The sequence below is a fragment of the Rhinolophus sinicus genome, chromosome 8, assembly GCF_057876585.1.
Source record: "Rhinolophus sinicus isolate RSI-liver-muscle chromosome 8, RSI-T2T, whole genome shotgun sequence".
NCBI classification, from domain to species: Eukaryota; Metazoa; Chordata; class Mammalia; order Chiroptera; family Rhinolophidae; genus Rhinolophus; species Rhinolophus sinicus.
The window spans coordinates 33,142,632-33,155,758 of NC_142508.1; the positions used below are offsets into that span (position 1 = coordinate 33,142,632).

The window sequence follows — 13,127 nt, forward strand, 5'->3', positions numbered from 1 at the left end:
TTCATGCCAAGGATGTTAAGGATTCCCAGAAATGGGAAAAGTGAGAGCAAGGAGAAGGGTGTTCCAAGCAGAATGAACTTCACGTGGAATTCTTTAAGGCTTGAAGGGCCTTGGAGCACTTGGCACCCGTGGGATTCAGTAGATGAGAGAAGAGGATGATGACATGTGTTAAATTGGAAGCAATTGACAGGAATCAGAAAATTGGGGGCTGGAAGGCCATGATAAACAGTATGATGTTTCTTGTAAGAATAATGGGGAAATCTGTCAGTTTTAAACAGGAGAGTGAGCTGTGTGATATATGATTTTGAAAGACCCCACTAGCTGCGTCAGGGGGAAGGACTGTCGAAGGCAGATGGAAGCAGAGAAGCCAGATAAGAGGTTATTTCATTTACTCAAGTGAGACAATGGCTGAATCTAGGGTGAGACAAGGTGTAGAGAGATAGATTTACAACATATTTTGTAGATGTACTTTGTTCTCAGATGGAGAGACCCCTGGAGCTGGGCAACATGACCAGAGTCCAAGAGTTTGTCTTGCTGGGTTTGTCCACACAGCCAGACATAAGGGATGTCCTGTTTGCCGTTTTCCTGACGCTGTACCTGCTGACTCTCTTGGAGAACACACTCATCATCTACCTCATCTGCACTCACAGTGAGCTCCACAAGCCCATGTACTGCTTCCTGGGCAACCTGAGCTGCCTGGAGATGTGCTACGTGTCAGTGACCATGCCCAGCCTGCTTGTGGGGCTGTGGACTGAGCTCTGCCATGTGCCCTTCGCAGCCTGCATGACCCAGCTCTTCTTCTTCATCTCCCTCATCTGTACCGAGTGCACCCTCCTGGCCTCCATGGCCTATGACCGCTATGTGGCCATCTGCCGCCCACTCCACTACCCACTGCTCATGAGGTCCCAGGTCTGCCTGGGCTTGGTCACGTCCTCATGGCTTAGTGGGCTACTGGTCTCAGTGGTGAAGACATCATGCATTGCTAGCCTGTCCTACTGCGGCCCCAATGTCCTCAACCACTTCTTTTGTGATGTCTCCCCTCTGCTCAACCTGTCCTGCACCCACGTGGCCCTGACAGAGCTGGTGGACTTCATCTCTGCCATTGTCGTCCTCTGGGGTTCTCTCCTCGTGGCCATAGCCTCGTACATGGCCATTGGTAGGGCTGTGCTCTGTATGTCATCAGCCACTGCCCGCTACAAAGCTTTCTCCACCTGCACCTCCCATCTGGTAGTGGTGGGCATCTTCTACTCAGCCACTATCTTCATCTATGCCCGTCCCAGTCGCATAGAAGCCATGGATCTCAACAAGGTGTTGTCTGTCATTTACACAGTGGTCACGCCCATGTGCAATCCTATCATCTACTGCCTGCGGAACAAGGAGGTCCAGGCAGCTTTGCATAGAACCCTGCACTGGTCCAGAGGCTGACCAGCTGACCAGGGAATAGGGAAGATCTCAAGCTATCAATATTTTCTATTTTTGTTGATATAATTCACATATCACACATTTCACCTTTTAAAAATGTACAATTCTGTGGTTCTTAGTATATTCACAAAATTATGTGATTGTTACCACTATCTAATTCTACCACATCTCATCACCACCAGAAGAAACTTGTACACATTAGAAGTCACTCCCAATCTCCTGTCCCTTTGTCCTAAGGAACCATTAATCTTTCTGTCTCTGTGAATCTGCCTGTTTTGGCTATTTCATGTCAATGGAGTCATACATGTGGCTTTTTGTGTGGCTCCTTACACTTAGCATAACATTTCCAAGTTCGTGGATGTTGTAGCCTGGATCAGTACTTCATTGCTTTTCATGGCTGCATAGTATCCCATTACATGTATATACCATGTTTTGTTTACCCATTCATTAGTTGATGGATATCTGGGTTTGCACTTTTTAAAAAGATTTTATTGGGGAAGGGGAACCGGACTTTATTGGGGAATGGTGTGTACTTCCGGGACTTTTCCAAGTCCAGTTGTCCTTTCAATCCTACTTGCGGAGGGTGCAGCTCAGCTCCAGGTCCAGTTGCCATTGTTAATTGCAGGGGGCGCAGCCCACTAACCCTCATGGGAGTCAAACCACCAACCTTGTGTTTGAGAGGCTGCGCTCCAACCGACTGAGCCATCTGGCCACCCGGGAACTGAGTGGCAGCTCATTGACTTCATTCTAGTTGTGGAGGGCACAGCTCGCTGGCTCAGGTTGGAATCGAACAGGCAGCCCCACTGCCCATAGCTCGTGCTCTAACCAACTGAGCCAACCGTCTGGCCCTGGGTTTGCACTTTTCTGTTAGGAATAATTCATGAGAATAAATTACATATTTTAAGACACTATATTTTAGGATGCTTTGTTCTACAGCATTCTTATGGCCAATGCTGACTGATACACTCTAGTTGACCCAAATTAAGTTCATTTGTCCACCACTAGCAAATACCAAATAATTGTGACCAAGGACAAAATGCCTGAACAGAAATGTGGAATCAGCACCACCATGAATGAAAGAGGAAAAGGAAAAATTATAGTTCCCTGGGGGAGTGGGGGGGAATCAGAGTGCTACATCACATTTTGCACATAGGTCCTCAGCAAAAACAGACGTCAACAATTCCCGCCTCTAAAAAGTGGTCCTAAAGAGGTTATTCATGGGGTCCACACCCCTGAAGCCCACAGTATGAATGCGCCAGGGCGGCCTTCACCTCCTTGTTCCGAAGGCTGTAGATGAGTGGGTTGAGCATGGGGGTCACCAGGGTGTAGGACCGGAGCACCACCTGCTTGCTCTCCGGGGAGCAGCTGGCTTTGGGCCGCAAGTGGATGACCCCTGTTGTTCCATAAAACAGAACCATCACCATAGGTGGGGGGCACATGTGGACAGGGCCTCGTGGCGCCCAGTGGCCGATGGCATCCGCAGGACAGTGGCCAAGACCCCAGTGTAGGACGTGGCTATCAGACAGAAAGGGACCATGATGACCAGCACTGTGGCCGCCAACACACTGGCCTCAAAGACGCGGGTGTCCTCACACACCAGGCTCAGCAGAGGTGCAACGTCACAGAAGAAGTGGCGGACGCCACGGGGCCCACAGAAGGGAAAGCGGAGCAGCCAGATGGTGAAGACCAGCGACACGGGGACCCCGGCCAGCCAGCACGTGGCGGCCAGCACGTGGCAGAGCCGTGGGCTCACGATGGCGCCATAGTGCAGGGGCCAGCAGATGGCCACGTAGCGGTCCCCGGCCGTAGCGGTCAGAAGGAAGCACTCGGACGTGACGCAGGACAGCACCAGGAGCAGCTGCAGGGCACAGCCCGCGGGCGACACGCCCCTCCCGGGCCACATCAGGGTCACCAGCAGCCAGGGCACGATGTCCAGCGAGAAGCAGATCTCCACCAGGGCCAGCTGGCGCAGGAAGAAGTACCTGGGCGTGCGCAGGGCGGGGTCCAGCACGGTGAGCAGCGCGATGAGCGTGTTGCCCAGCAGCGTGAGCAGGAAGGCGGTCAGGGTTAGGGTTAGGGTTAGCAGCGAGCAGGGGGCGCAACGCGGGCACGTGCGCGAAGCCCAGCAGCACGAAGTCAAGCTCCCAGCTCTGGTTGGCCCAGGGTGGGGCTGCAGGGGCGCCGGGGGGGCCCAGGGCCAGAGGCATGGACCCGGGTGAGGCGACCGCGCCCAGTGTGGAGAGGAGCCTGGGGAGGAAAGAGGAAAGGAGAAGCACCAGGTGGAGAATTGCGCCTGCTTCGCCCTGTCCCCCCAGTGCAGGCTGGGCCTCCTTGAATGCCCCTGCCCGTGAACCTGGAATGAGAGCCAACAGCCTCTCCAAGGCCCATGGGACCCTGGCCAGCCGGGCCCCATCCACCTCTCTGAGTTCATCTCCACTGAGTGTGTCCACAATGGCTTGTTCTGCCTCCGGGCCTTTGCACTGGCCATTCTCTCCCTTGGAAATGCTTTTCCCCTGGGTGTTTGTATCACTGTTTCCCTTTTACAGGTCCTGGGTGGACTGGTTCTTGACTACCTCTCTGATCCCATCTCCTCTCAATCTTTTCCCTCACTAAGTCCAGCGTGGAAGACCTCCTCATTACCGTGATACCTGCCATGTCCTTCTCACCTCAGGCCCTTTGCACTTGCTACTCCCTCTGCTTGAGATTCTTCCCTGGAATTGGTATAAGTTTTTCCTTCTCTTGCTGCAAATATCGGTTAAAATGCCCCTCCCTATCAGATAGTCCTTTGTCAATGACCTGATTTAAAGCAGCCCCCACCCCCCACATACACAGTCACTAGTCACTCTCCATGACATCATTTAGTCTCTAAAAGCACATCTGAAGTCGTCTGGATTGTTTGCTTACTTTCTTATCATCTGTCTGCCCCATTTAATGTTTCACATTATGAGGACTTTCTGCCTGGTTTGCAGCTGTGGTTGCGACATGAGAAAGCATTCCTGGAACATAGTATGAGCTCAATAAAATTCAATCCATTAAATGGTTGAGTTTCTTTTCCAGTAGAAAACAGACAAAATATGTACTTTCTCCCCCACACAATATTTTCTTTCTGTTTGGTTTGAATCTATTCTATCTCATTTTTTAAATGTTGGTTTTGACTGTCTAAATCAGTGGATCTCAAGTGGGGAGGATTTGCCTCCCACACCCGAGGGGACATTTGACAGTATGTGGTGACATTTTGGGTGCTATTGGCACCTAGTAAGTAGAATACAGACATGCTGTTAAACATCCTACAGTGCACAGGACAGCCTCCCCCCCCCAAAAAAAAAAAAAAACCCACACAGAATGATTCTATCCACCATGTGAGTAGAACCAAAGCCAAGAAACCCTGATATAAATTGATCTCAGGATCCACAAATGTCCGTGGCCTGAAATTGGAAAAGAAAAACAGCAAACTAGTAGGAGAGACTGAGCCAGTAAATGGGAAAGTACGATGAAGTGATATTGGGAGGCAGGACAGGGTCTTGGCTGAGAGATGGGGTGATAGAAAACTTAGGATGACTCCTAGCCCTACTGTATGAGCCAGGTAAACTCGGGCGAGTTTCATCACCTCTAAGCCTGTTTTCTTATCTGTGAAGTGGTGATAGTAGTATTTCCCTTGCCTGGAGGACGGCATGAAGTAATCCTACTAAAGCACTTAGCACTCATCTAAAAAGAACTTTTAAAAATAAATGATCATGTCATGCTCTGCTTCAGAATGATGGCCGTAGGAGGGGTTGGATCTTATTCATTTTATTCTAAGTGCCGTGGGAAGTTATTTGAAGCTGGCAGAACCCTGGCAGATTGATGTGGAACATTATGCTGCTGTTAAAAAGGAATGCAGCCTGGATACAATGAAATTAAAGATATTCAGGAAATACTATGTAAAACAAAGCCAGCAACTTATGGAAAAAGAAGTATGATATAACTTATGAAAAACAGCCATCCAGAGCAATACCTCATGTTTTTGTTCGGGTTCATACATATGTGTATAAACAGAGAAAATGTAGGGAAGGACACTTATGTAACCGGACGAAGGTCACTTCAAGGGTGAGGATTGCCATGGGAGGTGAAAGTCAAGGGGAGATTTAGACTTATCCCTTTTACGTTTTATGAAGAGAGTATTCATCGGTTACTGCAAAATTAAACATGAGTTTATTTCATCTACTTTTTATGAACTTGACCTGCAGGACTGGACTCAGAACCATGAGCATCATCAGACGACCTGTTCCTTAAGCCCACATTTGCCAGGTCCAACGGCATGTTTATGGAACGAGTTTTAACCATAATTTTCTTTGCCAGCTGGAATCACTAAGCTAAGAACAGGTTGCACATCAGGGCATGTTGCTCCTTCACGATACGCTTTCTCCTTAAATTTCCTGACACTCAAGAGAAGACATGAATCCTTTCGGTGCCTCAGAACAGTGCTTTCCAAAACTGTGTGTTGTGACCCACTAGTGGATCATGAAACAAGTTTAGGAGAAAGTGTCTGCCATTCTTTTAAGTACTGTAGAATAGAATTTAAAAACGAGGTCATGGCTATAGTACAACAAGGGTGAGAATTGTTTCATGAAACTTGTTTTGGTTTTGCATGTGTGTGTTTGTGTGTGTGTGCGCGCGCGCGTATGCGTGCGTGCAAGCATGTGTGAGAATATTGAAAAAGTAAACTATATTTCTTCCTTGTCCAAAGAAATTTGAGAAACGTAGCTATAGAAATTGCTTTTGATAGGAGACGAAATACACACTAGGACCCCCTTTTGTTTGAGCTACATTTAAAGGCCGAGAAACATTGCTTTAGAACATTGCAAAAAGGAACAAAACACTGGCAGGTGGGGAAAATCTATGGCAGCTCAGAAATGGTTTCAGTTTGTATGAAGGACTGAGCAGTATACTGGTTCCCTCTGGGGTGCTTATTTTCCGATCTACGGAAAGTTCATGTCGTTCCCGGAGGAAGAGAGGGCAGAGCCCCGGCTTCCTCTTCCTGCTACTGCTGTACTCTTGGTTTTCTTTTTAATACAGTATCTGCCAGTTTTAGATTAATTTTCACACATTTTTTAAAAGAAATTCTCTTCCTCCAATAACAGCTACCTCCTGGACCATTTTAGAGCCTCCCCCCAGCCTTCCCTCCTCCTCTACCTGCCCAACATTCATCACATCCATGCTCAGCTAAGTCCACTGCCCCTCCTGTGAAACTGTGTGCAATTTCCTTGCCCTCCTGGGAATGACACAGATAAATCTTCAGGCTGGTGGTTATGCCCGGGAGGGAAAGAGAGGGACTTAGTCTGACATATGCCAAGTAGCCGTGCAGGACCTACTTTGTGCCAGGCACTGCTTTCACACGTTGCTAATGCATTGAGTCCTCATGAACGAGGAACTTTCATCCCCTTTCCCAGAGCAGGGAACTGACTCAAAACATTAAGTAACTTACCCAGTCCCCACAGTTCATAGCGGGCCGTGCCAGCCGAGGTCTGAACCTTGGCCAGAATGATAAACCATTGCCCCCAGGAGATGTTCACATCCGTGGTCTGGTACTCATGGGCTGTTCTGATCACCCCACCTTTGCTTCTGGCTGGGGTGACTGCTGGTAATTTCGGAGGTTTAGCTAGAGTTCCAGAAAGGATTTGCTAGGTGCTGGCTCCTCAAGGGTCAGCATCATCAGCACTGCCTGGGGTTGTTTAAAACACAGAGTCTCAGGCCCCACCCAGACCCACTGAGTCAGAACTTCTAAAAGGAGGGCCGGGGGTTCCGGGTGCCCCTGTGGGCCACAGTGCTTCTCACGCATTGTACTTGTGTGTAATTGTCTTTAATGAGAAGTGTCCATACTCTGCCTGGGGCGGAGGGAGGGTGGGGTGTTTCACTTACAAACAAATGGCCCCCAGTCCTAATGTGTTAATTCCATATTTCTTATAGAAAGAGTAAGAGAGAGACAGAAACGGAGAGAAACAGAAAGAAACAGAGACAGAAAGAGTCAAAGAAATCATTAAAATGCTGGTGAATCTTAGAGAATTTTTTTCAGGGACCTTCAGGATATGCAGAGGAATTTGACCAGTGATCTTGGAACAATGAGAATATTTTTAATCGGATAAAGGGCTCTCCGATTTTCCATTTGGGCCTATCAGATAGGAAAAGTTCACACAAAACCTCTTGATGACCATCTTTGAAGGCAGGGACTTTCTCTGCTTGGTCCCTGCTGAATGCCGGGCCTGACCCAGTACCGGGCACATAGAGGCGACTTCTGTATGTGAGGATGCCTCTCTCTGGAATCATCCTTCTTGCAATATGATTTTCAGGCACCGTGAGGTCCCCACCCCACCCCTGGCTGTGTCAGGGATGACCGGAACATACTATGCAGAATGACGAGTGTCTCTGTTAGTGACCCAGCATCTCCTCCCATGCAGCCCCAGACCCACCTAGGATGCTCACCTCTGGACCTGTCTTGGAGGTATTCTCTGAAACGGAGTTTGAATGCCAACAGCATTAATGGTGGACGGCTTGCTATGGAGGATGGCAGAGCTTAATAACCCACCAAGTACTATAGGGAAAACAGCCCAGAGTGAGATTTCAGAGAAGCTGTGAAACCTTGGGCAAGTGGCTGAACCTTGATGAGATCTTTATTCACTCACCTGAAAAGAGAGGTAACAATACCTAAGGCTCAGGGCTGGTGGGAGGAGAAAGGCCTGGCAAAGAGCAGGTGCCCCCAAATGTTTCAGGGAGCAAACAGACAACAACTTAAACCCAAGCTCTGCCACTGAATAGCTGTGTGAGTGTAAGGAATAGGAAATATGAAGGCCTGCCTGGGAACATTTGGGGATGGAAACTCTCACAGTGGCTGGGGTATGTGCTTGGCCTTGGAAGGATTGGCTACCCTCCCAAGGACCAAGAAAATATTTACAGGATGTGGAGCCTGGCCTTCGCCTTGGCGCAGGTGGGCGAGCTCCGATACATCTAATCTCGTACCAAGGACTGGCCCCCCCCGGCTCCTAGCCAGATCCGAGACCAGTTCCTTGTGTTGCTGACATGTATGCTTATTGGCTCCTTGCCACTGTTGTTAGTGAAGTCCTCAAACCCCAGAAAGCAGGCAGGCAGCAGCAGTAGTTGTTGTTGTTCCCTGGCTGCCTTGGCTGCTGCGAGATATTCCGCCCGTGCTGATGACTTTACTTGACTGGGATTTTGCCCATGCTGATGAAGGGCCGGTGCTGTTTCTGTGACTCTAATTGACTGGGCCCTGGTGGTATGGTGAATTGCCTCTTGTTAGATGTACGATGATATATTCCCCTAATCTCTGTCTTGTCTAACTTACTTTCACTTTGTAATAAAACTCTTTAACCCCTTCAGCCGGGCTTGTGGTGATGTGTCTTGCATATCGGGCCTTGAAATTAAGGCTGTGCACAGCAATCAATAATACTTATCAATACATAGAGCTGATTGTCCGGATAGGTCTTATTTTGGGGGAAATACGGTAGTAACACTGCGTGCCTAATCACATGCCACATCTTCAGGGCCTACATTTGTTCACATCACATTGGGAGCATTCAGTGTGTTTGTAGAATGAATGAATGAGTTGTCAAGTGACCATTGCCATCTTTACATGCCTACTGCATGCCAGATGCCTGCCTAAGTGCTTTACCATCTGTGAATCAGTTCAGTAAGTCACCCATGGCATTAAAAATGGAATGCAGCAGAGAATATTAGCATCTCAGGATGTAAGGATGAGTAAAGCTTCGAATATATCTATGTCTGTATCTATATCTAAATCTATACCTGCAACTATATCCCTTTCTCTCTCTTACATCTATGTCCATTTGTACACATATAATCGATGTCTACATGTATGTCATATCCATGTTGAAATGAATGTTGATGTATCTGTGTGTCAATCATTAGGTCCATGTCCATACCCATATTAATATTTACATCTATATATTTAGGAACGTATGGAAAGGAGAGAATGTATGTATATACACTACACGTACATATATAATTACATGCACATATATATTACATATACAGATATACTATACATATATAATGTATATGTCTTGTCTTATTGCATTGGCTATATAAACACATCATGTTACATATATGTGTGTATTTATATATGTGTATACATACGATGTGTGATCAAACAATACTGTGAATGTTTAAATAAAAAAATTTATTACAGGAAAAGACACATTGCCATTAATCCCCCTCAAAATACTCCCCCTCGCTTAGAACGCACTTATCCCATTGTTCTTGCCACTTTCTGAAGCAGTTCTGGAAGTCCTCTTTTATGAGTGTCTTCAGTTGCGCTGTTGTGGCTGCCTCGATGTCTTGAATCATTTTGACTTTGGTGGAGAGCCAGAAGTTTGCACAGTACCAGATCCGGTGAATAAAGTAGATGAGGACACACAATAATATTTTTGTTTGACAGAAATTGCCATATACCAAAAGCAATGTGTGACACAGAACGTTGCCATGATGGAGGATGATTTATGACACACTTTAAAACACACCTTCTCTCAACTGTAGCTCACACCTGACTGACTGCACTGAACAAGTTGAAACTTGTCACACACTGTTACTAAGGTTCAATGCTCTACTTCCCCTATTGAAGATCCCTGCCTTTCTGTTGGATGGCACTCGGCAGCAGCAGTCACCGTATTTTGTGATCACAATGAAAAGTCTCCACATCACACTTCACTTCTAGTAAGGCAATTTCTGTCAAAAAAACCATTATAGTGTGTCCTCACCCATCTTATTCACTGGATCTGTCACGGTGCGACTTCTGGCTCTTCACCAAAGTCAAAATGACCATGAAAAGTAAATGTTTTGAATTGATTCGGGACATGGAGGCAGCCACGACAGCACAGTTAAAGACACTCACGAAAGAGGACTTCCAGAACTGCTTCAGAAAGTGGACAATGGGATAAGTGTGTTTGAAGCAAGGGGGGGTTTTTTGAGGGGGATTAAAGGCAATGTGTCCTTTACTGTAATAGTTTTTTTTATTGAAACATTCACTGTATTGTTTGATCACACCTTGTATATATGGAGAGAGAATGAATAACAGTGATTAAGCTTGTACCCTTTGACCAACATCCCCCCACTTCCCCTACCCCACCCCAAACCCTTGGCAATCACCATTTTACTATTTGTTTCTATGAGGTTGATATATTTTAGATTCCGCATATAAGGGAGATCATGCAGTATTTGTCTTTCCATGTCTAGCTTGTTTCATTTAGCCTAATTCCTTCCAGGTCCTTCCACGTTGTCATAAATGGCTCCAGAACCTGTTTGACCATCACTCATCCCATACTAAGGTACGTATTACCTAACTTATTTATACCTTTGTTTTCTCACTTGTTAAATGTGTAAACGAAGATCACATACTATTTTCCTCATATGGTTATTCTTCAGCTTGTATTATGTGTATAAAGCCCTTATAAAAATGCTTGGCACACAACAAACTCTAGATAAAGTGTCATTATATCTGGGTGACAATGAAAAATGAGTGTCTTCCATTGGTGCAGTGTCCAAAAAACCACGAAAGTCCATGCCTGGCATGCCTTACTTATTTCATCCTGATAATGATTCTTGGGGCCAGTCTTTTGCCCTATATCAAGGGTCAGCAAACTACAGCCTTTGCTAAAAACGGTTTTCCTCTTATCAAATGGTCAAAAAGAAAATCAAAAACAGAAGTGAGCTCTATATAAAATTCAAATTCCTTTGTCTATGTAAAGGGCTGTTTTGGGAACACGGACCCACCACTCACTCATGTATGGCCTGGGGCGGCTTTCAGGCCTACAATGGCCCAGCTGAGCAGTCACAAAGAGAGCTGGCAAAGCTGAAAATATTTAGCGTCTGGCGTTTTGATAGAAAATGTTGGCGGCCCTTGACGTCTGCACACAGTCGTAGAGACAGCACGCTCCAAGGGGTGTGTGGAGATTCGGAGAGAGAGTGACTTGGGCAAGGTCACAGAGCTGTGTCAGCTCCCAGCTCGCGTTTCCAGCTGCTCTGATCAGCCCAGGACGGGGCGCGACCCTGGCAGCGGGGCAAGGGCACAGCAGGCTGCGGCGTGCACCTTCCGGCCCCGAAGGCTGTAGAAGCATAGATTCAGGACAGGCGTGCTGACAAAATAGAAAAGTTGGCCGCCAGCTTGTGGCACTTAGGAGGGCTCTGGAACCCTTGGGGCGCTGGTACGTGGCGGGGTCACCGTACCATAGGGGAGAGCCACCGCGGCCAGGTGCAAGACGCAGGAGGACAGAGCCTCGAGGCTGCTCCTGGCGAAAGACAGCGTGCGCACAACCGCCAGAGTCAAGGCGCAGGAGGCAGCCGGAAGGCCCAAGGTGCCCAGAGGGTGGGTGCGCCCAAGCCATAGACCAGCCTGTGGTTGGCTGTGGTGGTCGCACACCCCGTCCTCAGCTCGGCGGGCAGCTGGCCCAGGAACTCGTCCACCGGGGGCCTGTCGTGCGGCCGTGGCCTTGGGCACGGACAGCAAAAAGCCCAGCGCCCAGGTGATGGTGGCCAAGGCGGCGCAGCGAGAAGGCGGGCGTCCTGATGACTCGGTAGCTCATGGGTGGCACTCGTCCAGGCTGCGGTCCAGCGCCCTGGCGGCCAGGAGAATGGCCTCGCAGTCTCCCACGTAGAGCTGGGCCACGGGACGCGCCAGCATGGGCACCCGGGCCCGCCGGAGCGTGGTGCTCACGGACGCGGGTCCAACAGCCCCAGGTGAGCGAGCAGGGGTCCATCGCCCGTGCAGCCGTGGGTCCAGGGCGATCGTGCCGCCAGGATTGCCGCACACAGCTGGGGCCGCGGGGGTGGCGGCGCCCCGGGCCCCAGCAGCACGAGGGCTGAGGCTCCCGTCTCATTTCAGGTAACCATTCTGAGGGGAAACGCAGACGTGAGGCTCCACTGTACACACTTCAGGGGCTGGGGGTGTTGGCGTCCTTTTCCTGGGTCTATTCTTTCTCACCTCCCTCTTCCCTTCCCCTCCTCCCCCTTTGTCTGTCGGTGTTCCTCTCCCCCTTTCCCTCCCCCATCTCTCTAGTGCTCTCAGTCTCTCCATTCCCCTTTCCTCCTTCTCTCTTTCCCTTTCCTTTTGCAACACTGTTTTTCTCTTGCACTCCCTTCCTCTGCCTCACCTTTGTCGCTGCCACTTGCGACCTGTGTGACTCTGGGGACATAACTTCCACCTTTGTGAAGCTGACTTTTCTTTCTCTTAACTTTCACTGCGACGTTCGACTGTAGTAGTGATATTTCCACGGCGCTGACTCCGCGTTCAATTTTACCGCACGAACTCAAATTATAAAAAAGTCTTATCAATATTCCAGAAAGGAAATTTAGGAAAACATATGTACATTTTTCTATATTTTCGTGTTTTTAAAAATGAATAACAATGAGAAATTTTTATATTTTAAAGTAATCATTTATTTTAATAAAATGTAACACCTTAACTTTATTTATTTAAAATATAAATACTGTAATTATCTTTTGCGAATTTTTGACACATTTTGGAGAAAAATCTTGAAATCATTTAATGCAGTGAAAGGGTTAAAGTTAGGATCCTGAAAGCCATCTCGCAGGGTTGGGAAGGTTGAAAGAATGCATACACCCAGCTCTGCCTCCCCGGCATTATTATGTTTTTATTCCTTTCCTCTCTCTTCACTCTCTTCACGTGGGGATTCAAACCT

The 13,127-nt window shown here is 48.0% G+C and overlaps 2 protein-coding genes across 2 annotated transcripts; one reads left to right on the top strand and one right to left on the bottom strand.

Annotated features, from left to right (window-relative positions):
• Nucleotides 1-480: 480 nt before the first annotated feature.
• Nucleotides 481-1,425, top strand: LOC109437567 (olfactory receptor 6Z7). The gene has a single exon (XM_019716865.1). It carries the CDS (start codon nt 481-483, stop codon nt 1,423-1,425), a length of 945 nt encoding a protein of 314 aa, XP_019572424.1.
• Nucleotides 1,426-2,633: 1,208 nt separating this feature from the next.
• Nucleotides 2,634-12,476, bottom strand: LOC109437566 (olfactory receptor 10A7-like). Its single transcript, XM_088800718.1, is given in 7 exon segments — nt 2,634-2,845; nt 2,848-3,493; nt 3,495-3,669; nt 11,656-11,717; nt 11,818-11,917; nt 12,021-12,240; nt 12,410-12,476. Coding segments are annotated over 7 exon segments (1,482 nt in total).
• Nucleotides 12,477-13,127: the final 651 nt, after the last annotated feature.